We start from the raw sequence: 24,149 nt of genomic DNA on the forward strand, positions 1-24,149 counted from the left end.
TTGATCATGCATTATTATATATAATATATGTTGTTATATTGTATTGCTATATAAAGGTAGATTTCAGTAACATTAAAGCATATGTGATTTAGGATATGTTAGGCAGTAGTCATTGTTTCATTTTGAAAGCATCACCTTAGTGCGTGTTACTGTAAATCAATGAGACGTTTAAGTAAATCAGAATTTATATATCTAAGTGAATTGTCTGGAAAGAGCTGCTTTTGGATTTGGAAGTCTCTGTAGTTAGTCCAGTGGCACTGCCATTGTTACAACCCTTTTCAGAAGTTCCGTTTTCAGAGCTTCCCTTTTAGAGCAAGTTTAGTCGTCACACAAGAAAACCAGTTGCGTCCTTTTGTCACATTCACTGTTAACCTGGTGTGGCCTCAGGTGAGCTTCGGCTCTTTCGAGATATCAGCTCACAGTGTGTGTGTGTGTGTGAGCCAGATTATTGTGCCTTACGCTGAAAACGTGTATAGTGCTGTGTGTCCACTATGTCTTAGTGTAACTGGAAAAAATAATGATTCAGATCAAACATTTTAAACTGTTCAGCTGGTTACAATTAATAAACTCCTTGTTAAACTGTTAAAAAAAAAATCAAACGTACCTTCAGAGAGGGAAAATACATTACCAGCAAGGCTGTTGAAGAGCATGTTCCATGTCTTTCAGAACATTTCTTGAGAAAGTTATCCCGAAATCCAAATGCATTGTTAAAATGAAATAGTGCATTAGGGACATTGAAATCAAAACCACAATGATATACCACTTTATATTCACTAGAATTTCCACAATCAAAAAGACAGTAATAAGTATTGTTATAAGAAAGAATGTGGAAAAACTAGAGCCTTCCTGTATTCCTGGTGGGATATAAAATAGTACAATCCACTTAGAAAAAAGTTCGGTGGTTTTGTATACCTTTATCATATGACCCAGCAGTTTCACGCTTAGATGTCTTATTCAAGAGAAATGAAAACATACATCCACACAAAAACTTGTGTGTGAAGGTTCATAGCAACATTCAAAATAGACAAAAGTAGAAACAACTCAAATCTCCACCAGTTGGTGAACGGACAAACAAAAGGTGTTATATCTATATAATGAAATATTTTATTCCACCATAAAAGGAAGTGTTGTTTTGATAATGTGCTACAACATGAAAAAAACCTTGAAGACGTTACCCTAAGTTGAATTTTATAGTATATTAGACTATACCTCAGTTATACCTCAGTTAAAGAGAGAGAGAAGAGATATCCAAAACAATTCTGAGCTGACTTGGCATTGTTGAAATAAGTGTGTATTCAGAGAGAAAAAAAAATCCTCATTTGAATATCTTTAGTTTGTTGCAGTTGTAAATGATTGATTTCCCTACCACTGGCATGGTCTTGGAAGACTATCAATTGTTAAAGTAGCACAGGGCCAAGCATTTTATTATTCTCCTTTTCACAGATGCTATCAGGTCGAGATCATCTTTGTGTTACAGATGAGAAAAGCCAAGGTTCAGAGAGGTTAAGTAACTTGTCCAAGTTTTCACAGCCCAGCAGTGCTGCGGTAGTATTTGAACCATGTCTGTGAAAGCCATCATGTACCTCCTTATCCTTCATTGCCTGTTTTATTGCCTGTCTTAACTTGGCAGAGGTTGATTTTTCATCTGGAGCGTCATGATCTGGGTGATAACCACCCTCTGGAGGTGTGGCAAGTTGATTTCATCTACCCCACCAAAGGAAGCATCGTCCAGATTAATTTACTCCGCTAATGGTTGGTGTCTACCCCATCTTCTGTGTTCTTTAGTTAGTAACTGTTCTTTCTGCATCCAGGGTGTGTTTATGTCCTGGCTTTATTGACTTGAAAGAGGCCGACTTGGTGTTTGAACAGCTTTGTCGGGATGTTCCCTGGAAACAGAGGACCGGCATCAGAGACGGTAAGTGGATATCTTGAGATCACTGTTGTTGATGTTTGGCCCTCCTTTCCAGATTGGTTTCCAGTACCCTTGCTTCTTAGTATCGCAGCCAGACTTAGGCAGAGATTTTCAAAGCCTAACTGGAACCGTAAGGATAGGCAGGAATTCGCCAAAGGGGACAGAGAAGAGTGTTCCTCGCAGAAGAACCAGCACGTGGTTCTCAGTGTATGGCAGAAGGTAGGCTTTCCAGGAGAGGAAGGAGGTTTGGTTTGGCTGAGCTGTGGTTGACGTGCTTTTCTCCCTTAGTGTTTGATCACTATTCCTTACTTCAGATGGTGCCAGCGTCCCTCTTTCTTCATAGAAGCTTCCAGAACTTGTTTTTTTCTGATTCTGATTGGCATATATTATTTTTATCGTCTTTTTATTCTCACTCTAGTTTCACTAGAAGTGTCCTTTAGCTTCAACATTTGTAGTATTCTCCTGAGCTTGTCAAGATCACCTGACTCGGAGCGGGTTCTGCACGAGCAGCAGAGCCTGCTGTTCCAGAGGCGGTCACTGGGGGGCGGCGATGCTCCACATAGAGTCTTTTTTCCTGGCACGCTGAGTGATTTTAAATTTTCTGTGGAGAAAGAGGCAAAGTATACTGGCACCACTTTTGCAACAGGCATCAGAAGGAGAGTCAGCTCTTTCAGGGCAGCCGTCCGATCCCCAGAAGTTTCTACAGCAGGCTTTTTGGTGGCAGACTTGGCTTCAATTGCTGGCTCTTTCAAAGTGATTGTTTATTTTAGACAAGTGATAGTTAAGTAATTTTCTGATTCTTAATTTTTCTGATCAAGTAAATAGAGCTAATAATAATACCTATCTTGCAAGGTTGTTGTGATAATTAAATGAGACAGTGCCTGCTATGTACTTAACAGAATGCTTGGTACATAGTAAGCCTTCAGTGAATGTTAACTGCTTTTATTATTATTGTTATTGTTGTAGTGGTTGAAGTCAGTTGTAGGGAAAATAGCAGATCTGCGGGTAGCTCCTTCTCTAATTATAAAGTGGACATCAAAAACTTCTGACTAAAATTAACTGTGTGCTGTGGTGGGTCAGAACACCTTTTTCTTTATTTGGAATCAAAAGCGCTTAGATAGTGGTGGCACATGGGCGAACGTTGGTTTTGTTTCCTATATGGACGTTCATGCCACAATTTCCTACCTGCAAGGGTTCGGACTCCATGTCCTGCATCTTAGACCCTCTCTAATGTGAATCCTTCTGTCCTGCGGTGTGACTCCTTCACTCTTGTTTGTGTCACCACTGACACAAATAGGTTAAACACATTCTCACCCCAGAGCTTCACCCATACTGGTTCTGCCGATATACCTTCACTTGCCATCCTTTTAGCTGTCGCCGTTCCACTCCTGATGTCCCGTGCCCTTTATGAAGGTGGAACCTTGGGTGGGCGCCCGTCCTGCCTCTTCCTTTGTATTTCTCATAGCTCCTTATACATTACTAGGCAGGGTGTTGGCCCTCGGTAGGTACGCCTAAAGTAACATTGAACCCTTTCAAAGGCCCTGTATTTTCTTTCTTAGATGTAACTTACCAGCAACCAAGGCTTACAGCATGGTATGGAGAACTTCCTTACACTTACTCAAGAATCACTATGGAACCCAATCCTCACGTATGTTGGAATGTTGTTATTGGTATGCTTTTATAGACGATATACTGTGACTGCAGAGTACTGTAAAATAACAATAAATGACCTTGCGGAGCTGCGTGATGGTTCCTAGTTCAAAAAACCCTCCGAGTTCCAACACTGAGTCTTTGTGCATATCACCGTTGATGTGCTTTTGATCCACAGATGAAGTCAGAGGATGAGAAAAAAAACTGGAACTAGAGTAAACTAGAACCAGACGCAAGGATTTCAGAGAAATGAATCATTTCTTTTCCTAATCTCCCGCTTCCCCAAGCTTTTCTGCCATAGCCCTTTGTGTATCTCCTGGTACATATTTGCTGTGGTTCCACATCTTTACGACTGACCAGTGAGGTCAGAATGTTTCTTTCCACGTCTCAGGCTCTTTTGCCATTTGTGAGAAAAATCTGTTGCTTTTCTTGTTGACTTTGTATTCATTCTGTGGCTGCAGTTCTCATACTTATCATTGCTTTGGCTTGTCTCTACTGCATCTTGTGTTTTTAAAAATGTCCATGAAAGATAAAGAGATTCTAATATATAAATTAAGCTTATCCAGATGATGGAATTAAGATCCAAGAAACAGCTCTCTGTTTAGTCCCTGGAATCTTGCCTTTGGCAAATAATAATATGGCTTTTGTGGTTTTTTTTTTTTTTTGAAGACTTTGAAGAAAATGGAGTTTTTGCTTATGGCATTGGAATAAAGAGAAATGTGACACATTTAGAACTCCTAGTAATTTCTTATCATAAACTAGCATTTTACTAAAATGTTTGGGGGTCAAATATTGACTGAAGGGAACATGACTTTTTCACATGAAGAGATAGATGGGTGCTCTGGTTTCTAAAGCTGCATTTAGAATGTAACCCGGGGAAGTACAGAGACCCCCTTTATATCTGAAATTGACTTGGAAACATGAAGAGAATTGAACTAGGCCAGTTCAGCATAAACTGCTGGCCATGTTTCTGTCAGAATTAGTGTATCTTCTTATCAACAGTTACAGCAGAGAAGTTGAGGATTAAATAGCCTGTGGGAAAGAAGTTCTTTCATTCTAGCTAATCTTTCAGAACAGGATTTCTCAACCTTGGTATCACTGACATTTCAAGCACAATAATTCTTTGTTGTTAGGTTGTCGTGTGCATTGTAGGATGTTTAGCGGTATCTGTGACTTCTGCCCCCTAGATGCCAGAGGCACCCCTTACCAAGTCAAGGCAACCAAAAATGACTCTGGATATTGCTAAACATCTGTTGGGGTTCCAAATTGACCTTGCTTGAGAACCACTGCTTTAGGTTAAACGTAAGACATGTAAGGTCTGCTGAGATAGACTGACCAACTATGCTTGAGGACATTTTGACAACTCTTCAAAAGAATTGTTTGAATGACAACCCTTTTCTTATGTCGTAAGTAATACGTGTTTATTATTGAAACTTTAGAAACTACAGAAAAATATGAAGAATATTAAAATTTTGGATAACACTTCCATCTGATGTTTTGGTTTCAGTCTTTTTTTTCTTTTTAGGCAAATATATAAAGAGAATTTATTTTTATATAAAATCAGTTATTCATATACTACATTTAATTTTGCTATATTATTAACATATTCCATTATCATAAGATTGTCATATTAGAATTCTTTAATTTGAATTTGACTGGCTCATAACTTTGTATTTATTGCTAATAGATTTAATTTGTATACCATCTGGAACAAAATCAAAACAGACATCCCTTTCTCAGATTTTTTAAGGGAAGATTCCCTAATGTGTATATATGTGTTGGGGATATTAGTTTAATTTTAAAGTTGTTTTTACCTCAAGCTTAGTATTCCATAGCACAGGAGGAGGTTCAGTCATAGGTACTTAAACATCTTTTAGTCTTTTATTTGGCTGCACTGGGTTTTCATTGCGGCACGCAGGCTTTCTCTAGTTGCAGCACGGGGGGGCTTCTCTAGTTGCGACTTGCGGGCTTCTGTCATTGTGGAGCATGAGTGGGTGGCTTCTAGAGCGCATGGGATCAGCAGTTGCTGCTTGCGGGCTCGCTAGTTGCCCTGCAGCATGTGGGATATTATTCCCCAACCAGGGATCAAACCTGTGTTCCCTACACTGGAAGGTGGATTCTTAACCACTGGACCTCCAGGGAAGTCCCTTTTAGTGTTTTTTTCAAGCTAAATGTTATATGAATCCACTGTATGGAAATAAAAGAGTGCCCTCACTGACTGGTAGTCCCACGAGCTTGACCGCTCCTTTCACCTCCTGTGGTCCCAGAGGCATCTCTGTGGCACCTGGGTGTCTGCAAAACACTGTTTGAAGTCCACCAAATAGGTCCTTGTATCTTCTCATACTCTTTTCCTCAAATGTCTTTTAAGGATAGAATGTCTTCACTGAACATTGAGAAGACGTTGGGTTTTAATTTAGACTTTCAGTTCTGCGGGATCTGTATATAGAGTATTGGTTGGAAAGTCTAAATTAATCCCCTAGTTCATTATTCCTTGTTTTCTCCTTTTCTACTTACTTCACCACCAAAAATAACCAATAAAAAAAATATATTCACTTAGAAACATAATGCAAACTTGGTGTTAGTTCAGTCCCTAAGCAAGTCAAGGAAGTGCTAATTAGTTTCTCAGTTACATTGCCGAAAAGCTATCATCCTCCTTTACGTTCTTGTGTTTCTTGTTAAGTGTATGATTCTAGCATCTGATCTTTATCCCCACGAAGATAAGCTTCTTCTTGTTGTTGTTCAGTCATGGCCGATTCTTTGCGACCACACGGACTGCAGCATGCTAGACCTCCCTGTCCCTCACCACCTCCCAGAGTTCACCCAAGTTCATGTCCATTGAATCAGTGATGCTGTCCAACCATCTCATCTTCTGCTGCCCTCTTCTCCTTTTGCCTTCTGTCTTTCCCAGTATCGAGCTTCCCAGGGAGTCCTAGTGGTAAAGAATGGCCTGCCAATGCAGGAGACTTAAGATACACAGGTTCAATCCCTGGGTTAGGAAGATGCCCTGGAGAGGGAAATGGCAACCCACTGTTGTATTCTTGCCTGAAGAATCCCATGGACAGAGGAGCTTGGTGGGCTACAGTTCATGGGGTCACAAAAAGAGTCAGATATGACTTAGGGACTAAACGGTTATCTATAGCCCTTGAGAAAGAACTAAATATCCTTGCCTATGCTTAATGCGTTCTAATGACTTCCCCCGTATCAGGGTCTTTTCCAGTGAGTCAGCTGTTCACATCAAGTGGCCAAAATAATGTAGCTTCTGCTTCAGCATCTGTCCTTCCAATGAGTATTCAGGTTTGATTTCCCTTAGAATTGACTGGTTTGATCTCCTTGCAATCCAAGGGACTTTCAAGAATCTTCTCCAGCACCACAGTTTGAAAGCATCAATTCTTTGGCATTCAATCTTCTTTATGGTCCAACTTTCACATCCATATGTGACTACTGGAAAAACCATAGCTTTGACTGTACGGACGTTTGTCAGCAAAGTTAATACACTGTCTAGGTTTGTCATAGCCTTCCTTCCAAGAAGCAAGTGTCTTCCAGTTTCATGGCTGCAGTTACCATCTAGTGATTTTGGAGTCCAAGAAGAGAAAATCTGTCACTGCTTCCACTTTTTCTTCTATTTGCCATGAAGTGATGGGACCAGATGCCACGATCTTAGTTTTTTGAATGTTGAGTTTTAAGCCAGCTTTTTCACTCTCTTCTTTCACTTTCGTCAAGAGTCTCTTTAGTTCCTCTTTACCTTCTGCCATTAGAGAGATATCATCTACATATCTGAGGTTGTTAATATTTCTCCCAGCAATCTTGATTCCAGCTTGAGCTTCATCCAGCCCGGCATTTCACATGATGTGCTCTGCATGTAAGTTAAATAGACAGTGACAACATACAGCCTTGTCGTACTCCTTTCCCAATTTCAAACCAGGCAGTTGTTCCATGTAAGGTTCTAACTGTTACTCCTTGACCCACATACAGGTTAAAGATAGCTTAAAGCCATAAAATAAATAGGAAATACAGCTTGATAACATTATTATGGAATTTCACTCTTGAATGTAGGTTAGTTTAATAACATTTAATGACATTTAAATAAATTTAATGACTAAGTTTTGTTTGTTGTTATTGCAGTTTATTTTTTAAAATCATCTGCCTTAGAGGAGCTGAATAGATATTTTTCCAAAGAAGACATACAGATGGACAATGGTGGTGGTGTTGGTGGTTTAGTCGCTAAGTCGTGTCTGACTCTTGTGACCCCGTAGACTGTAGCCTGCCAGACTTCTCTGTCCATGGGATTCTCCAGGCAAGAATACTAGAGTGGGTTGCAATTTCCTTCTCCAGGACAAATGAACAATAGGCATGTGATAAGATGCTCAGCATCACTAATTAGGGAAGTGCAAATCAAAACCATAGTAAGATATCATCACCTCATATCTGCTAGAACAGCTGTTATCTAAAAGGTAAGAAATAACAAGTGCTGGTGAGGATATGGAGAAAAGAGAGCTGCCATTCCCTGTTAATGGGAATTTAACTGGTGCAGCCATTATGGAAATATCTCAAAAAATTAAAATATCATATGATCCAGCTATCCCACTTCTGGTTATTTATCCAAAGAATATGAAAACACTAATTTGAAAATACATGTGCACCCTGTGTTCATCACAGTGTTATTCACAATAGCCAAGATATGGCAGCAACCTAAGTGCCCATCAACAGATGAATGGATAAAGAAGATGTGATGTGTGTGTGTGTGTATCTGTATATATATTGTTGTTCAGTCACTAAATTTTGTCCAACTCTTTGCAACCCCATGGACTGCAGCACACCAGGCTTCCCTATCCTCCACTACCTCCAAGAGTTTGCTCAAGTTCATATCCATTGAGTTGGTGATGCTGTCTAACCACCTCATCCCCTACCGCCCTCTCCTCCTTTTGCCTTCATTCTTTCCCAGCATCAGGGTCTTTTCCAACGAGTTGTCTCTTCAAATCAGGTGGCCAAAATATTGGAGCTTCAGCTTTAGCATCAGTCCTTTCAATGAATATTCAGGGCTGATTTCGTTTAGGATGGACTGGTTTGATCTCCTTGCAGTCCAGGGGACTTTACAGAGTCTTCTCCAGCACCACAATTTGAAAGCATCAATTGTTTGGTGCTCAACCTTCTTCATGGTCCAACTCTCTTATATTTATAAATGGACTACTACTCAGCCATTTAAAAAAAGATGAAATCTTACCTTTTGTGAGACCATGGATGGACTTTGAGGATATTATGTTAAATAAGTCAGGTGGAGAGGGACAGATTCTGTATGATTTTATTAATGTGTGGAATATAAAAAATCAATAATATAAATGAGCAAACCAAACATGTAGGTACAAGGAGCACAGTAGTGGTTACCAAGGGGGAAGGGACAGAATGGAGGGCACAACAGAGGAAGGAGGTCAACTGTGTGGTGATGGATGGAAACTGAATTTTTGGTGGAAGTGAACATGCTATATAGTTGGAGAAGGAAATGGCAACCCACTCCAGTATCCTTGCATGGAGAATCCCATGGACAGAGAAGCCTGGTGGGCTACAGTCCATGGGGTCACAAAGAGTCAGACACGACTGAGTAACTGAGCACACACGCATGTGCATGGTGGAAATATGATGTTATAAACCAGTGTCACTTCAGTAACATAAACAAAATCCTCTGCTAAGAATGTAATGCCACATCCGTAACAAGGAAGGCCAGCTTTTAACACGATTTCCACGAGACAGTGAAGCTGATTCCCACATGTGCTCCCTGGAAGTTTTACCTGGTGATAGTCATGGTATATACCTAAGAATGATATTGTGCTTTCCTTTGCTGAGCGTACATTTCTTCACTTCCAGACAGAGAACATGGACTCTGAAGGGGTTCTCTAAAGTGGCAGTTCTTTTTTTTTTTTTAATAATTTAAAAAATTTATTTATTTTTGGTTGTGCTGGGTCTGTGTTGCTGCGCAGGCTTTCTAGTTGCAGAGAGAGTGGGGGCCTGTCTCTAGTTGCAGTGCACAGGCTTCTCATTGTGACGGCTTCTCGTTGCAGATCTCGGCTCTAGGGTGCATGGGCTTCAGTAGTTGTGGCAGTTGGGCTCAGTAGTTGCAGTAGCTTGTGGCACATGGGCCTAGCTGTTCTGCAGCCTGTGGGATCGTCCCGGACCAGGGGTCGAACCCACATCCCCTACATTGGCAGGCAGATTCTTGACCACTGAGCCACCAGGGAAACCCGAGTGGCAGTCCTTAAAGTAGAATCTGTGGATCCCTGGAGGAAGTCCACAAAATTCTTTCTGGGAATCCACAGGGTCAAAATTATTTTTATGAGATTACTAAGACTAGGTGACATTTTTCACTGTGTTGAGTTTGCACTAGACAAAAACAATGGTGACTAAAATTGTTGGTGCCTTAGTATTAATCAAGGCATCGCCACCGAACTGTACTAGTAATCATTGTTTTCTTTACCACATGCACTTCGAGTAAAAAAAAAAAAATGATGGTTTCATTCAAGGGTGTCCTTTGATGAAGCGATAAGTATTATTAGTTGTATTAAATCTTGATCTTTTAAAATTGTTTCATGAAATGGAAAGTGTGTATAAGGCATTCCTGCTACAAATGATTTATGATGGTTGTGTGTGATTGTTTAAAGTATAAGCTGAACTAGCTACTTTCATCCTGGACCATTTTACTTGGAAGAGCCACTGGCACACACACTACTTAGACTTGAGAACTCAGCAGACATTTTCTCATAAGTGAATGAAGTGTCACTTCTAGGAAAACAATGGACAGGATTTAATAGAAGTGTGATACTGATAAAAGTTGAGGTTTCAAGGAAATGTTAGAAATTCTGGAAAAACCCATATCCTTCACCTTGAGCCTGACCTCTTCCCATTACTTAGCTTTTTCTGAAGAGATCAGTGGCAATATTAATGGAGGTGATTTTTTTATGGTATATAATGAAATATGTCAGTAGTAAGAGGGTCTGCATAACTCAGTGAGCCAGTATTTTCCAAATGACCAGTGCTTGATGTTACAGAATCATGCAAGATTAAAAGATTCATTCAAAGTGCAAGTTGGACCAATGGATTTAGATGTAATAATATAAAAAGTGTGTTGATGTAGTTTCAGATTCCACATTGGCTCTAACCTTTAAGAAATCAGTACAGTTGAGTTTTGGTGTAATAGCAAAGAATATCAGTTATTTGAAAAGGCTTTTTCTTCCTTTTTCCAACTACATCTCTGTGTGAAGGCAGTTTTCTTTGTATGTGTCAACAAAAACATTTTAAACAGATTGAATACAGACGCAGATATTAGAACCAACTCTCTTCTGTTAAATCAGACATTGAAGAGATTTGCAAAACAGTGCCACTCTTCTCACTAATTTTTTTGTATTGGAAAAAAGCTACTACTTGGTTTAGCATATAATGGAGTTGTTATTTTTTAAATGAATTAACCAAAAATTAAAAATTTTTTAGTTTTAATTTTTAATATGGTAGCTATCATAGAAGTTGTTTGGGGTCCTCAGTAATTTTTTTTGGCTGTGCTGAATAGCTTGCAGCATCTTAGTTCCCCAAAGAAGGGTTGAACCCAGGCCCTCAGTTGTGAACGTGCTGAGTCCTAACCTCTGGACCGCCAGGGAGTTCCCTCCTCAATCGTCTTTGGTAGTGGAGTGAGAAACCCTGTCCTACAGGAAGCTTCTGTAAAGCACTTGAGGTTTCTTGGGAGGCAAAACATACAGAATTCTAACCAGAACCATAAGAGCTACGCTGATTGTAGCTCCCTAGTACAACCTAAGGTTCCTAAAGCACATATGGCGAGATGGTGAGTTCTGAATATAAACTACGAATGTGAACTCGGTGCTCAGGAGGCAGGGCTGTGGACTGTTTAAATCTTTTGTAGTTCACAGACATTTCATGACTCCATTCTGTAGAATGTTTTTCCCCTCTGGGTTCTGGTCTTAGGAAGTTTGCCACTCTGGAAATACTAAATATCCTTTTCAAAGAGCAATTTTGCCATTTGTGATTAAATGGGAATTGCATCCTGGTGGGTCAGACAGTAAAGAATCCGCCTGCAATGCAGGAGACCTGGGTTCGATCCCTGGGTCTGGAAGATCCCCTGGAAGAGGGCATGGCAACCCACTCCAGTATTCTTGCCTGGAGAAATCCCCATGGACAGAGGAGCCTGATGGGCTACAGTCCCTGGGGTCGCAAAGAGTCAGACACAACTGAGTGACTAAGCACAGCACAGCACAGAAATGGAACAGAGGGCCACCCCGAAGAAGAGCTGCTTCACCCTCAGACTTCAGTCTTTATCTGCCAACTCCTGACGGCCCATCAGCCGTGGTGACAAAGCAAGCTTCCTGCTCCACATGCCACCTCCATGCCTTACTGAGGCCACCGCCCAGAGTGTACTGACAGTTACTTCTCGGGAGGGTCATATATTTAACATGGAGAGGATGAGATGGGAGGGTAGGTCTGGTCTTCATGACATGGCTACACCAAATTTAGCACCTTAATAAAATTGCAGAGGCCAGCTTGCTTCAGAATAGACATAACGGGCGAGAATGCACCTTCTCTTCTGGCGTTATGCTTATTACATTTCAGATGGTTTGCTTATTCCAAGCCCCTGTTTATAGCATGACTGACTTTGCACTTCCTGTTTTCCCTGTGACTGCCACCTTGTTCTCATGTGAGCTGTCTCTGCCCCTTCTCTTGACCTGTTGATTGCAGTGGCATCCTGTGCTGCTCACGCTGAAGAACCAAGTTGAAGAGAACACTGGCCACACCTTCAACTCCTTGCTCTGCAATCTTTACCGGAGCGAGAAGGACAGCGTGGACTGGCACAGCGATGACGAACCTTCACTGGGGAGGTGCCCCATCATTGCTTCTCTCAGTTTTGGTGCCACACGTGTGTTTGAGATGAGAAGGAAGCCCCCACCAGTGAGTGGTCTGTTTGTTTATTTTATGTTCCTCCTGCCATGTAATAATCTGTGGGAAAAAAACTGGGCTCCTAAAAGGCTCCTACTCTCAGATTTAGGGGATTGGAGTGTGTGTCTGGTTGACGAAATGTTTTCAACTGATGGGTTATATCCTGTGGATAACTTTTGACTTCCACAGAAGCCATTTGTTCATTTCTGCAACAGAAATTGCCTGCCGTGTGCCAGGTGTCAAAGGCTTATTTCCATTGGTGGAAAGGACAGACACGGTCCCCGTCCTCATGGAAATGGGGGTAGACAGACATTACTCATTACTCAAGTAACTGGAATTACGATAAATGCTAGGAAAGAGGGCTCACAAAGGGACGACTCTAGTGAGTAGGGGTAAGAAGGGAAAGGAAGGAGGCTCAGGGAAGATGCCCTTCTTCAGGAGCCTGTAAGTAAGTGTCCTTCATGGCAGTGTTGCCTGTCTTCTTTGAAAAGAAGTACCACAGGCATCCCCATTCCTTCTTAGCCGGTTCCTGAAGTCCAGATGGATGGTACTCCTTCAGAGAGGAAGTTCCAGCCAGATGACCAGACAAGCAGTGACTAAACTGTAGAATAACTTCAGTTGTCCAGCCCAGCTCTTACCTATATATTATAAGACACTGGAGGAGTATGAGGGCTCTGTGTGTGTGTGTGTGTTTTTTAAATCAACAAGTGTAGAACTTTAGGACTAAAGTAGATAGAAAGATAGTAGGAACTCTAAGAAAAGAGCAAACCTCTACCAAATTATCTTATTTCCAGGATTTGCGGGTGGGTGTATTTTTTAAACCAAGGTTCCCAATCATTGAGCTTATAACATTAAACCAGACGCAGTCAGTGTGGACGGCCTACAGGGCTGTGTTTTGAGTATGACCTAATCCAGACCACATAATTGTCAGGCAGTCAGTGCTTGTGTCTGTTCTTCATCAGATATACTTCTTGGGCTGTTTTCCAGACATGTATTTGGGTTTCCAAACATGGGATTTTGAAGCATATTGTGTTGTTTTGCACTTACTCCATTAAGCACCTTTCCTTGGCATATCTTCTGTTGACAGGGCTGTATTTGCTCTTGTTTACACAGAAGCTTTGGTCTGTGTTGGCGGGGTGGGGGTGTGGTCAGTTGCCAGTGACTTCCTGAGTGAACTTGCTCCCTGAGCACTCTGACTAGCCTTCACTGTCTCAGTGTACCAGGGAGACCCGCCTAAGAAGCAGGCTCCCCAACCTTTGCCACGTTCCTTTCAGGTACAGTTAGCTTTTATATGCAGACTTCCACTTGGTTAAATCCTACGTTCGCAATCCTCCCCTTGGTAAGTCTTCTGTTGTGTGGATGGCAGAGAAACACCACGTGTCTTATTTTAAAGTTCAGACCCTCAAGCCAGACATGCGGAACACCACCTTTTTGCCAGGCCTGGTCTTAGGAGCTGGGATTATAGCCGTGAGTAAGTGAGATGAAGTCATCCTTCCCCTCCTGGAGTTGATGATCTGGCCCCTGTTAGTGCTCTGTCTCCCTTCCAGGGTTATCCTTCCAGCTTTCTGAGTGGACAGCAAACTCTGTTGGATCCAGGATAATCTTTGGTGTAAGCTGAGTCTCTGGTTCATTGCAGTTACTTTCCTTGTTGCCAAGTGTTTAAGTATTCAGTTATCGCTTTTCTCTACACGTACATTTGCCACTACCACCATCACCCTTTTTAAAAAACATTTTTTGGCCTATTTCCAGATTTTAAGGTTAAGAATTCCCAAAGCATGCTTTGTAGGATAATTAGTCTTACTGTACAAGCAATTTCCAACTGTTAAGCATTAGTCATTGAAAGGACTGATGTTGAAGCTGAAACTCCAATACTTTGGCCACCTGATGCAAAGAGCTGACTCATTTGAAAAGACCCTGATGCTAGGAAAGATTGAAAGCGGGAGGAGAAGGGGGTGACAGAGAATGAGATGGCTGGATGGCATCACTGACTCAATGGACATGAGTTTGAGCAAGTTCTGGGAGTTGATGATGGACAGGGAAGCCTGGCGTGCTGCAGTCCATGGGGTCGCAAAGAGTCAGACATGACTGAGCAACTGAACTGAACTGAAGAATTAACAGTGTTCTGGTACCCAGAATACCTCTATTTTTTCCCCTCTAGGCAGCTGAAGGTCTTCATATTCTCATATGAGAACATATTCATGGCGATCAAGAATTATTTCTTGGAAATACCATTCAGTTATGTTATAGGTTAATGGGTGGATAGAAAATGTAACTGCCACATAGCATTGTGTCTGAGGGCAACCAATTGGAACGAAATCTCTTAAGAGGGACACTGACCACACTTACTGAAACTTTGTCTTCTCAAGGCTTCTTAGAGTCTATTTTGATGAACAAGAGTGAAAGCACAGGCCGTGAAACACTGAAAATGTGGTTAAGTCCCTTTAATTGTCTGCCAATAGCAGGGGAATTTGCACTATAACTGTAGTAGCTGATTTGATGAAAAAACATGTCTGATAAGTAAGAAAGTTTGTCTAAGATCTTGAAACAGAGTTGGCTAAGGAAACAGATATGGGAAGAAATACAAATGTGTCAGTATATCAGGTTACTGATTAATAAGTTTTGCTTCTGGCATAGTCTTAACTGTGATTGAATTTGATGCAGTTGTATATTCCTTCAATTCTGACTTCTGTTTAAGATGGGGAAATTGAAGGTTAATATATTTGAAATTATAATCATGAGTTAGTGAATACAGTTTTAAAATTACTTCCCAGCCCCAAGAACCTATAAACTCCATTCTTGGGTAAACAAAACCCAGGTTTAAACTTTTGGAAAAATTTCTTCAAGTTTCTTTAACAGATTTAAAAAATCTTGGGCTCCACAAATCTAGCTAAACTTGAAGTACAGAAGCCTTTCTCTGAGTTGGCATCCTTGGGAATGTATCTTAGAGTACATCATCTTTATCTTAGAATAATAATCCCTTTTCCAAAGGATTGAAAGGAAAATGGTTATTGCAGATCTGTCTACTTTTCTTCCTTAACTATGGTGATAGCTTTGAGAACATGACTCATGATTCGTATAACTCAAGGTAAAAGCATAAAATAAAAAATGTAATTCAGGTTAGTCCTCTGTGTAGAATTTGTAGGAGTCTGACTTTCTGTAGCTCCTAGGAACCTGTCCCGCTATGCCACTAAAGATTGTAATTTTCATGTCTGTCAAAGACATTTGGAGTGTGCTAGAGATTGTGGGAGGGCATCTTTTTCAAAATCCAGTTAGTTTTAACCAATCTGAGGAGAAGAAGGTAATACCTGTTTGACTTGAGTCAAAGTTTCTCATCTAAAGCTGACAGAGAGGAATCATGAGATTTCCTGTGTTTGATTAAGTATGTAGATTTGAGGCAGTTTGGGGCCACTTTCAAAAAGAATTAGCCTTTTTTTTTTTTTTTTAAACTTTCAAACTCCCCCACCCCTGCAGCAGCTGTTTGTCTTGCAGTCTGGCACCTTAAGTAGTTCTCTGTAGCTGCTGATCTTCTGAAGGCTGCCCCAGTCGCACACATTACATCCCTAACAATTTCTCTCTGTGCTGAGATGGTAAGGAGATCTTTGTTTCCCTCAGCACCAGTGTCCCTCTGATTCATGCAGTTGGCTCAGCCGGCTTCGCGCATGCATCATCCCTAGGATTAAACATTCACTCCTCCAAGATGTCAATCCTTGATCCTCATCTCCCTGTCCAAGTCTGTCAACTTCTGCTTATTTGTTTTGATTTTATAGTCAATTACCACTTCCTTTAATGATAAGAAGCTACTTGGAGACATAGTAGCCTTTCCTTCATTCACCCATCCCTTCTTTTGTTAATTCGGTTAAACCTGAGTGAACAGCATTGTATCTATCTTCTGGCCAACCTCAGAATATACTATCTTAAGACAAAGCTTACCAACTATACCTCTGTAGACGTTTTTTTAAAGAAACCAAGAACCTCTTTTATTCTCCCAAGGTGGGCTCATTAAAGCTTTTCTATGCTTGTGTCCCAAACCCAGTGGTACTTTTCAGACTGCGTCGTGTCCCTGTTATAAAGATTAGTCTGGTTCCTTTCCCAGTATAGCTTTAATTCTATACTGAAAAACAAGCTGGAAAAGGAAGTACAAAAGCCATTTGGCAGGCTGCTATTTCTCTGTCGGTTACCATAGAAACGGTGATGGCTGAGTTGGGGAGGGGGGTGAGTATTAGATAATAGGAAGTTTGTGATGCACTGGAGGTTTAGATGCCAAAAGCCTTGTTTTCTAGAAAATTACCCTTGCATAAGCAGTGTCCTTTATCAGCTGAATCTTGAAAATGTGAGGGGCTTCTATCTACCTCAAGATGATTGAGTTGAGGCAAGTTGGGAAATTTCTCCAACCATTCCTTTCTCTAGCACCTTCTGAAGAATGAGAACTCTGTTCATAATGCCAAAAGAGATGTTTGTAAAACCACTTGTAATGGGAGAGGTTGAGAGTTCCCAGTACATTCGAGTTCTTAGTACCTCCCTGTTTACACACTACTGGGAAGAATGGAATATAAAAAGGTCACTTTGATCATAAATATCAATATTTTCGCCAGGGTTTTAGAAGAATTGAGGACATTGGAATCCAAAATAATATAAGCTTATTAGCTTAAATTTGAAAATTGGGTTAACTAGACTGCGCAGTGTTTCGCGGAGTGGCGACCGGACCGCCGCCTCAGCCGCCACACCCACTACTGCTCTTCCAGGCATCCACACTTCTTAGTTGTCTTCTGATTACTGCATCTGTCCTGAGAAATTACAAGAACTACTCAAAAGGAACTGTTGATAACCATCATCTTTTTAATACAGTCCCTAATGAAATTTAAAATATCAGGTTTTGTTTCCTGTTTCTGTTATGATGCCTGTAAAAAGCACTTATCTGCTTCATTTATACTCATTCCATTTTTGTAAATGGGGATGATAATTGGTAGCAACTTTATGGAAGTAATAGGAAAGTTTTCCCATGAAAGGCACTACGAAAGTTGTTGCAGTAATCAATGAATTTTTAAGCTGTTATAAATGGTGGATGCTACAGTGACTTTTCAGATGTGGAAATTGAAAAAGAAAGTGAACAACAGTGAGGCTAACCTCCAGGGCTGCCTTGGCCTGTGAATGGCATTCATTGAGGGAGTGCAGGGGAGACTTGGGGAGGGTCAGGTGGCCTGTGGATCAGGAATGGTGATTGAGTTTCTGAGCTCCTGCCTTTAGGGTCATGCAGTGTTTTGGACAGTGTGAGTGAGTGAGTGGGTAGATAAATTGGTGCATGTTTAAGTGGATAAAGATAAGTAGTCCTAGTAAACCTCAGTTCTCTACACACACGAGCTCTTTGGGGAGTTGGGATCGTCATTTGCTTCCTTGGGGGCTGTCTCAGGCTAGAATCCGTTTCCTAACTGCCACTGGGAATAACTAATTTTTGTAGAGAGCCTCCCAGTTTTGTATTGCCACTGATAGCACTTTTAATCTTGGGAGAACAGTGTTTTCCAAAGTGATTTGTCAAATTTGTGTGTGTCCTGACTAGGTGTGAGGTCTGCTTGCAAACTTTTTTTAAAACCTTGTTTTAATGGTAGTTTTATTTCCCCTCCACTTTGCCATGCTCTAAAAAACTATTCCTGAGCCTTCTGCTAATTTTCTTTCACAAGCCACATTTTCCTGGTAGATGACTGCTTAGCTGAGGCAGAAAAGAGCTTAGTGAGTTTGAGGAAGGAGAAGGAGGCCCAACAGAGGAGCAGAGTGAGCAAGTGCAGAGAGGAGCAGGTGATGAGACAGAAGGGGTGGGCGGGGCCAGGTCACACAAGGACTCAGGGTCCTCAGGAAGGAGTGGGTTTTAAGTACATCAGGAAGCCATTGAAATGTGTTAGGCGGAAGAGTGACACGATCTGATTGAAATTTTACAAGGTCAGTTGCTACTGCGTGGAGCTCAGACTAGACAAGAGCAAGAGTGGGAGCCAGGAGACCAATTAAGAGATTGTTATACCTCCTGGGACCAAGGCGGAGAAGGAGAGAGGTGGACAGCTTCAATGACATGAGCTCAGAGGAGCAAGCATTTTTAAGACATGCCTGGGAATAATGGTCTGAAAGTGTTAATGAGGAGTATCCCCTCACTCTATCGATGTGAGAGACATGATCACCTTCCACAAGAGAGAGAGTTTCCCAGAATTTGGAGTCTTCTGGAGAGAGCTAGGTTTTGATTAGGACAGGACAAAGAGGGAACCTTCAGAGCACATGAGGTTGAGGATCTGGATGTGTTTGCTCATCCCTGACTCAGAATTCCAGCGGACACAGTGGCAGGGCCAGGGGTGGGTGTGGGAGATTGTGTTTGATCAGGTTATGTCCCGGGATGGTTTGGGAATGAGTGTTCTGATATAATGGATGACTGGAGAACCCTGCACTTTTCCTGGTGACTGAGGTCAGCTGGATGTCAGGCTTCATGGAATTTGTCCTGTATGCTCTTCAAGGAAGGAGAGTGTTTATTTCTGGTGCTGCAGTCTTGAGTAGAAGCTCTTTCAAGATAGCAATTCCTTTAAGTTGCATTTCTTGGAAATATTATATCAGCAAGAATGGCATCTTCATTGCATTAAATCTTCTGGTTTTAAATGCACATTTAGTATAGTTAGAGTGACTATAACGGTAAGTGTAAAGCCAACCTTGTTTTTGCTTAATTCAGTAACTTTTCAACAATAATATATCAACAACTAACACTGGTGGTAGGTGTTGCAATGTACGCTGCATTTGCCGTTTAAGATCATGGGATGTGCCTGGTCTGGACTGACCGACTGCACATGCCAGGCCCTCATGCTTACTGTTCTCACTCACCTCACTAGAACCTTCCATGCCAAATCCATGTCAAAATTCAGGAAGAGAGTTTGATAAAAGCCCAAGTATTTGTGTGTGGCAAGTGAGTTCAAAACTGTTTTGAACTGATAACCGCAAGTCACTGTAAATCTGCGCTTTCCCAGAGGTTTCCCTGGTAGTCCCGTGGTTAAGACTCTTGTGTTCCCACTGCAGCGGGCACAGGTTCCCTAGTCAGAGAGCTAAGATCCTGCATGCTGCCTGGCAAGGCCTAAAAAAAAAAAAAAAGTCTATGCTGTCCCATCTAGTTTCCTACTTTATCAGATCTTATTTCAAAACCAGCTGCTGCTTTTTTTTAAAGTAATGTTTTTCAGATCATGTTGAAGATGCCATCTCTGAAAGTGTTTGGTTTGAGTCAGCAGACTAACTGTGGAGATGACTTTGTGGGGTCCTAGCTTTATTTTGTTTCCATAATTTCCATAACTAATATATTTTGTTTATGTCAAATTTAAAAATATATTACCGCTATGAATGACAGGTCCAGCTGTGTTCTTACATCAGCGCTATAGAAACACCTTTACAATCCAAATGCAGCTGCAAACTTTGATGATCCATAAAGCTGTCTAGAAGCCAGCCAGGTTCTCAAGGGCAAGGCCACACCATAGTTTGATTGGGAACACAAGCTGGAAAGAAATGACTGAAAGGAGAGGAGACATTTTGGCGTAGCCCTAAGTCAGGAAGCAGGGCCAGTGAAGGGACAGCTGGGTGCAGCAGTCTAAGAAGCTGTAGCACATGCTGGCATTTAGTTTTCAAATATCATTTCAGTCTGCGGTAAAGCCTTAACCATACTTGTCAAGCAGCTCTATTATATATCTAATTCTTGGACCAGAGAGCAAGGGAAATTCCTCTTCTGTCTGTTACCATCTTGAGAAAACCCTTTGCTTGATTCTACAGACCCTCCAACATCTTGATTTTTTCTTGATTTTTGAAGCACAGATTCTGGGATCAGTTGTCTGCATCTGCAGGTTCCCTTTCCTACAACTTAACTCACTTTTGGAACGCCTGCTCTCTAGCTCCATCTCACCATGCTGCTAATGTAGTGATACCATTGTCCTGAAGAGCAAATAGTCTGGCCTTTCCTCAATCATTGTCCTCTTCCTTGTAGTGTTGGTCACCAGCATCCAGCATCTCTCTCCCTGAAACTCAGCCATCTGTTAGCTGCCCTTTCTTGCTCCTGTTGGCTTCTGAAATACTGTATTATCTTAGCTATTCTCACACTTTTCTCACTGCTACTTCTCTGCCTCCTTTGAGGTTTTTTTTTTGTTTCCCTTTACATTCAACCCCTTTAAAAATGGATATTCAGGATTGTCTTTGATTCTGTCATCTTTGTCTACATAACTTTTAAGGAAATTATGAAGTAGGAGTAGATTGTAAACGCCATGTAGGCAAGGTCCATTTCTGTCTCCTTTATCATTCCATCCCCAGCGTTTAGCACTGTGTGTGTATGTGTATTTTGATTGAATACATAAATAAATGGGATTTCATTTGTTGTTATGGCTTCAACCATTTCTTCTTTGGTGGAGCAACTTGTGAATCTCAATTCCAGCTTTGACTTTTATCTCACATTCTAGTCATCACTTTGTTCTTGGTCATCACTTTGTCATGAGACATTTTTACTTACAACAGCACATGACTTCTCACCTGAAATTGTAGACTTACTGTTATTCTCTCAGAAAACTCCACAATTCCACCTGCTCACAAGTACCATTATGTTCATGGTGTCACTCCTCTCTTGGTCAGGTTTAATCATAAATTATTTTCAGTTCTTCCCCATTCTCTCGTTTCAATTTTTTTAGTTCCAAATCTTCTTAATTCTTTCTTGAAAAGTCTGAAAAACTCATCCTTCTAATAGTGACTTCACTTCAGGCTGTCTTTACCACATGCCTAAAATACTAAAATGCCATTTTCCACTCTAATATCCATAATTCTAATCTCTTCTCCCTCAATTGTATCTGATAACCAGATGCCAGATATTTTCAGGAACAGCTCGTTTTCTCTGTTTGTTCTTTCTTCTCTTTCCTCCTGCTCAAAAATATTAATTGAGTACCCACTATGTGTCGGGTACTATGCTTAACTCTGGGTAAATGGCAGTAAATGTGGCAGACATGGGCCCTGCCCTCCTGGATGTCACGGGAGCTAGAGAACAGTCGACTCAATGGAGAGACATAATTACGACTTGCAGTTAGGGCTCTGAATTTAGATTTTACTCCAAGCGGCATGGGAATAAACGAGGTTGTGACATGCTCTGGTTTATATTTGAAAAAGAACACTCTGGCTGCTGTGCGAAGAATAATTCAGGGAGAGGAAAAAATATGAGACTAAAAGGTTGTTCCAGTGTTTTTACTGGGAGACTGCTGATTTGCACTCAGATGGTGGCAGTGAGGAGGAACACAGTAGATGAATTTGAGGTGTATTTTTGAGGGCGAACCAGGTTTCTGGCTCAAGCAGTTGGTAGATGGAGGTGCTGTTTACTCAGATGGAAGAGGAGCAGGGGGTTTGCATTTTATTTTTCTCTTGTTTAGGGAGGATTGTGGAGGAATCAAGAGATCCTTCTTCTACATGCTAGGTTCAAGATGCTTGAGACTTCCAAATTGGCTATGGCGTCAGGGCTTCGGAGGACAGGCCCGTGCTAGAGGTATCATTCGGGAATTGCCAGGATAACAACAGTGACAACAGTAGAGGGGTAGTGATCAATAGCGAGTGCATAGTCCTGAGTCTGTGCCTGGCTCTGTCCTCACTGCGTTACATGCAGCCTCCAGGAACCTTATAAAGTCAATGCTGCTGTCATCTGCATCGCACAGGTGAGGCGGCGGAGGCACTGTGTTAAGGCACTTGCTCCACATGGCATGGACAATCAGTTGTTGAACTGAGTTGAAACTAATAATCTAGATAGTGTGTAAAGCTATGGAATTACCCATTATCAGTTCAGAGCAGAAGTATAGAGAAAGAGGAGCAGAAAGCCAAGACTGAGCTCACTGCTTTCATCAGTTTGTTTTCCAGCTTAGAAGTCTTTACTTGCTCCTGCTGGAACACAGGGTATAAAATGTGAACTCTTCCAGCCAGATCGTCAGATCTTCACAAAATCTATGCCTGGCCGACTTTGATGTCTTCCTTTGACGTCCCTGTGTGATTGCACCATACTGCTGACTTACCTCTTTACTCCTTAGACAAGCTCTCCACCTTCTCATTGGGCTTCCTGGGTGGCACTAGTGGTAAAGAACCCACCTGCCAATGCAGGAGACGTAAGAGGCACATGGGGTCAGGAAGATCCCCTGGAGGAGGGCATAGCAACCCACCCCAGTATTCTTGCTTGGAGAATTCCATGGACAGAGTTCTGGAACCTGGTGGGCCCCAGTCCATAGGGTTGCAAAGAGTCGGACATGACTGAAGCGACTTAGCACACATGCACACTGCCTTCTCATTGACTGAAGTCCTCTCCAGCCTTCAAGGGCTCCTGTAGCCTTGAAGCCTCTCAGTGAAGAAAATAATAATAGTTGCTGCATGTCAGATGCTTCCTGAGCTTTCGAAATGAGAAACAGGCAGCAGGCTTCTACTTTGTTTTAACCTTTCTGTTGATTTGTTTTGTTATTATAAGCATTTTATTAATAAAAAGATGGAAGAATTTGTAGGTAAGTAGCTCATCCAGGAGATCAGAGATGACTTGGAAAACCAGATGTCTCACTGTTGACTAAGATCATTAATTTGGAAGCATATTTCGCATCCATGGCCTTTTCTGATTGTGTTGGGATCACTGAGATCAAGAATACGATACTTGAAGCAGTGTGTGTGTACTGAGCTTTGTCTCAGGCACTACCACGTGGAATGGCAAGAGGGCATCACAGAAGCTGGGCAAATGACATCTGGGCTTGCTTGGGAGCTTACGTGGGATGCCCGGAAGTGAGCGTAAGAGGAGGAGTTGTGATGGGTCCAGCAGCAGCTCGGCTGGGCAGCCCTTAAGCAGAACCTGGTCCTCAGACTTGTGTATATACCTCCCGATATTTTTAAAGAAACTGGGTTAGTTTCTACTAACCAGAATGTTAGTTAGCAAAATTTATAACTCAGGAGAGATGACATAAAAATCCCATTTATCAGTTTCCCTGGAAAATCCAGAAGATCAGGCAGCACCCAGGGAATAACGAGGGAGCCACAGAGTGCACACAAGTCCCGTGCTATGTGGCGTCCGTGGTCCCCGCTCCCCACTGTTGGACCTGTCCCGTGCCCCTTGTTCACGCCGCCTGCTGGTAACTGTGACCCTTACAGAACAGACAGGGTGCCATGCAGTGCAGACAGAAAGTATTACAGGATTTCAGAAGAAAGAAAGCACTTTGGAGAGCACAGTAAGGTGGAAAAAAAATACAGACTTTAAAACCAGGCAGGTCTTAGTTCAAATACTTGCCTCCGTGTCTCCTGCCAGCCTTTTGCCTTAGAAATGTACTTTCCCTCCAGCCTCCTTTGCTTATAATAAAATGAAGAATATCACGTCCCTTACAGGGTTGTGAGAATTAGCAGTACCGGGTACATACGGTCCCTAACATGCCTGGCATTTTAGCAGCTTACACCATGGTTAATGGTGTCCAGAAAGTCTAGCAGGATTACTTGGTTTAAGTACCTGGAAATTGTTAGGAAAAAACACTTGGACCCAGGGGAGTGGGGAGCCAACTCCAGGTGGATTAAAGAGTTAAATCTAAAAAATACAGAATTTTTTTTTTTTAACTGAAAGGAAATGCAGTTGTATATTTAGGTTTCCTAAAAATGGGAAAAAGACTTTCTAAGC

General features: G+C 41.6%; 1 protein-coding gene across 3 annotated transcripts in view; it reads left to right on the forward strand.

The window, feature by feature from the left end:
- ALKBH3 (alkB homolog 3, alpha-ketoglutarate dependent dioxygenase) overlaps positions 1-24,149 on the forward strand; it is a 39,470-nt gene that overhangs the window by 9,384 nt on the left and 5,937 nt on the right. For all 3 annotated transcript variants that reach the window (XM_043482245.1, XM_043482243.1, XM_043482244.1), the window contains exons 6-8: positions 1,812-1,915; positions 3,472-3,560; positions 12,293-12,502. In XM_043482245.1, the coding sequence (XP_043338180.1) occupies positions 1,812-1,915; positions 3,472-3,560; positions 12,293-12,502 (403 nt within the window). The remainder of the gene's footprint in view (positions 1-1,811; positions 1,916-3,471; positions 3,561-12,292; positions 12,503-24,149) is intronic.

This window comes from Cervus canadensis, chromosome 11, assembly GCF_019320065.1.
Source record: "Cervus canadensis isolate Bull #8, Minnesota chromosome 11, ASM1932006v1, whole genome shotgun sequence".
Classification (NCBI taxonomy): Eukaryota; Metazoa; Chordata; class Mammalia; order Artiodactyla; family Cervidae; genus Cervus; species Cervus canadensis.